Source organism: Cibotium barometz, chromosome 47, assembly GCF_041138505.1.
Source record: "Cibotium barometz isolate CiBa-2024 chromosome 47, ASM4113850v1, whole genome shotgun sequence".
NCBI lineage: Eukaryota > Viridiplantae > Streptophyta > Polypodiopsida > Cyatheales > Cibotiaceae > Cibotium > Cibotium barometz.
In genome coordinates, this window is record NC_141092.1 from 39643139 (window position 1) to 39645034 (window position 1896).

At 42.1% G+C, this 1896-nt stretch overlaps 1 protein-coding gene across 2 annotated transcripts; it reads left to right on the top strand.

Moving 5' to 3' along the window:
- Nucleotides 1-202: 202 nt before the first annotated feature.
- On the top strand, nucleotides 203-1383 carry AGP12 (arabinogalactan protein 12). 2 transcript variants are annotated; one of them, XR_015263812.1, is made up of 2 exons: nucleotides 203-622; nucleotides 939-1383. XR_015263812.1 is itself a non-coding variant. In XM_086785016.1 (2 exons), exons 1-2 carry the CDS (start codon nucleotides 317-319, stop codon nucleotides 1170-1172), a joined length of 513 nt encoding a protein of 170 aa, XP_086641142.1. In that variant the 5' UTR covers nucleotides 298-316; the 3' UTR covers nucleotides 1173-1383. The 2 variants fall into 2 exon arrangements, 1 of the variants encoding a protein (XP_086641142.1); XM_086785016.1 differs by having other exon boundaries at nucleotides 298-595.
- Nucleotides 1384-1896: the final 513 nt, after the last annotated feature.

Genomic DNA, 1896 nt, shown 5'->3' on the forward strand with positions numbered 1-1896 from the left:
ACAATGTACACAAAGGCTCGTGTGTGGGGGTGGTGTAAAAGAGAGAAGCGTGTGTGGGGGTGGTGTAAAAGAGAGACGCGTCTAAAAGATATATTAGTAAAATATATATTCATAGGAACGCTTGTTGTCAAGCTAGCAGTCTGTATAGAGGCGGTTTCTTTGTGCTTTTCAGGGGACGTGCCAACCTCTCTAGCACGAACGTTGAAGTTTCCAATTTTCGGACTCATTCAACAGCTCTCTCTCTCTCTCTCTCTCTCTCTCTCTCTCTCTGATTAGTATTATTATAGAGAGAGGCGGTTCCTTCGTGCTTCCGGCAATGTGCCAACCAGCTCTTTCACGCTTGCAGGTCCTGCAAAGCCCCACACCGACCAGCCAGCTCACAGCGCACTCCTCCTCACTCCCTACACCCCAGGCCTATATAGGACCTCTGGACATCTCCTGTGTTATTGTCTCTTTGCAAAAAGTATCCACGGCTTCTGCATACACACAGTTTCACAACTCCCTCCCCTACCGCTTGCAGATCGTGAGATCGTCTTGCACAAGCATACACAGTTTTTCAACTTCCTCCCTTACCATTACCAACCGCTTGCAGGAGGTCGTCTTGCATCTCAATCTCTGAGCTGTAACACACACTCTCTCTCTCTCTCTCTCTCCCTCTCCCTCTCCCTCTCCCTCTCCCTCTCCCTCTCTCTCTCTCTCTCTCTGTCTCTGTCTCTGCAGGCTCGCTCGTGTGTGCGCGTGTGTATGCTATGGTGTATATTTGTGTATTGACATGTTCAAGTAGGATCGAAGCTGCAAAGCAACGAAATTGATGTGTTTGAACGAGAGCCTCTGTCTTATCAGAATGATTACAACGAAGAGGAGTAGAAATTTGTGTGCTTGTGTGTGTGTGTGAGAGAGAAAGAGAGGATTTGATTTTGTCTTTTTGGATTTTGCAGCACTTCTTTTACAAGAAAACAATGGCTTTTCTTCACATGAAGGGATCAGTAGCCATGGCCTCTTTCATTGCCCTCATTGTGGTGGTGGTCTTTACTGTTATGAGTGGTGAAAGCGTGATGGCCCAGAGTGGCTCCCCTGCCCCATCCCCAACATCAGACGCACCTGATGTGGCCCCAATGGCCTTTGCCGCAATGGCCTTTTTCTCGCTTCTAGTTGGGCTAATCCAAATTTGATATTGTAACTATGCTTTTGTTATTGAGTGTACAAAGTTCTAGTGGAGTCCATACATTTGATTATTCATTCCTAATCCTAGAGTTCAACATATTTATTTACAACCATGGAATTCTTACACACTTTGAAGAGACTTGCCTATCCTACTCTACCAAATTCATTGGGAGCAGCTTTGAAATCAAATAGATATTAATTTATTGAACCTCCTACTTATTTGTTTGCTCAATTGTCTTTTGTCATAAAATGTTGAATTCACACTTCATCTTAGATGTGAATCTAGGGGAAACAAATCTCAATGCAAAATAACATTGCTTCTACATTTAATATATATATATGATAAAATGTACCAAATGGTTGTAGTATTATATAGTAGTGATCTGTGTGAACACACTTAGAACCATTCGGACATTTTTTGCCTCACTAGGAGGTTTTTTCTCCGTGTATATGTATACCCTTTTATCTACTCATTTTAGGATGTGTACTTATCTTTTGTATCTAGAATATATTTTTTATTCTAATCTAGTGAGTTTGTGTACTCTCAAGCTTCTCTATTTTGTGTGTGTGCATTGTTGAAACCCTAATCCTAATTCCAACAATTAGTATCAGAGCTAGTTTTCGTGACACTTGATCTAGTAGTCTGCCTCTCTCCTCACGATCTTGTTTTTCTATCTCCGATTGAAATACCCTCTTAGGAGAAGAAGGTATATACTATAGTGTGCTGTAAAC

Excerpts from the sequence above, each read along its gene's own strand:
- AGP12 (XM_086785016.1), top strand. The coding sequence starts at position 317 with ATGTGCCAACCAGCTCTTTCACGCTTGCAGGTCCTGCAAAGCCCCACA. Across the intron at positions 596-938 it reads TTACCAACCGCTTGCAGGAG|CACTTCTTTTACAAGAAAAC; the intron begins GTCGTCTTGCAT and ends TGGATTTTGCAG.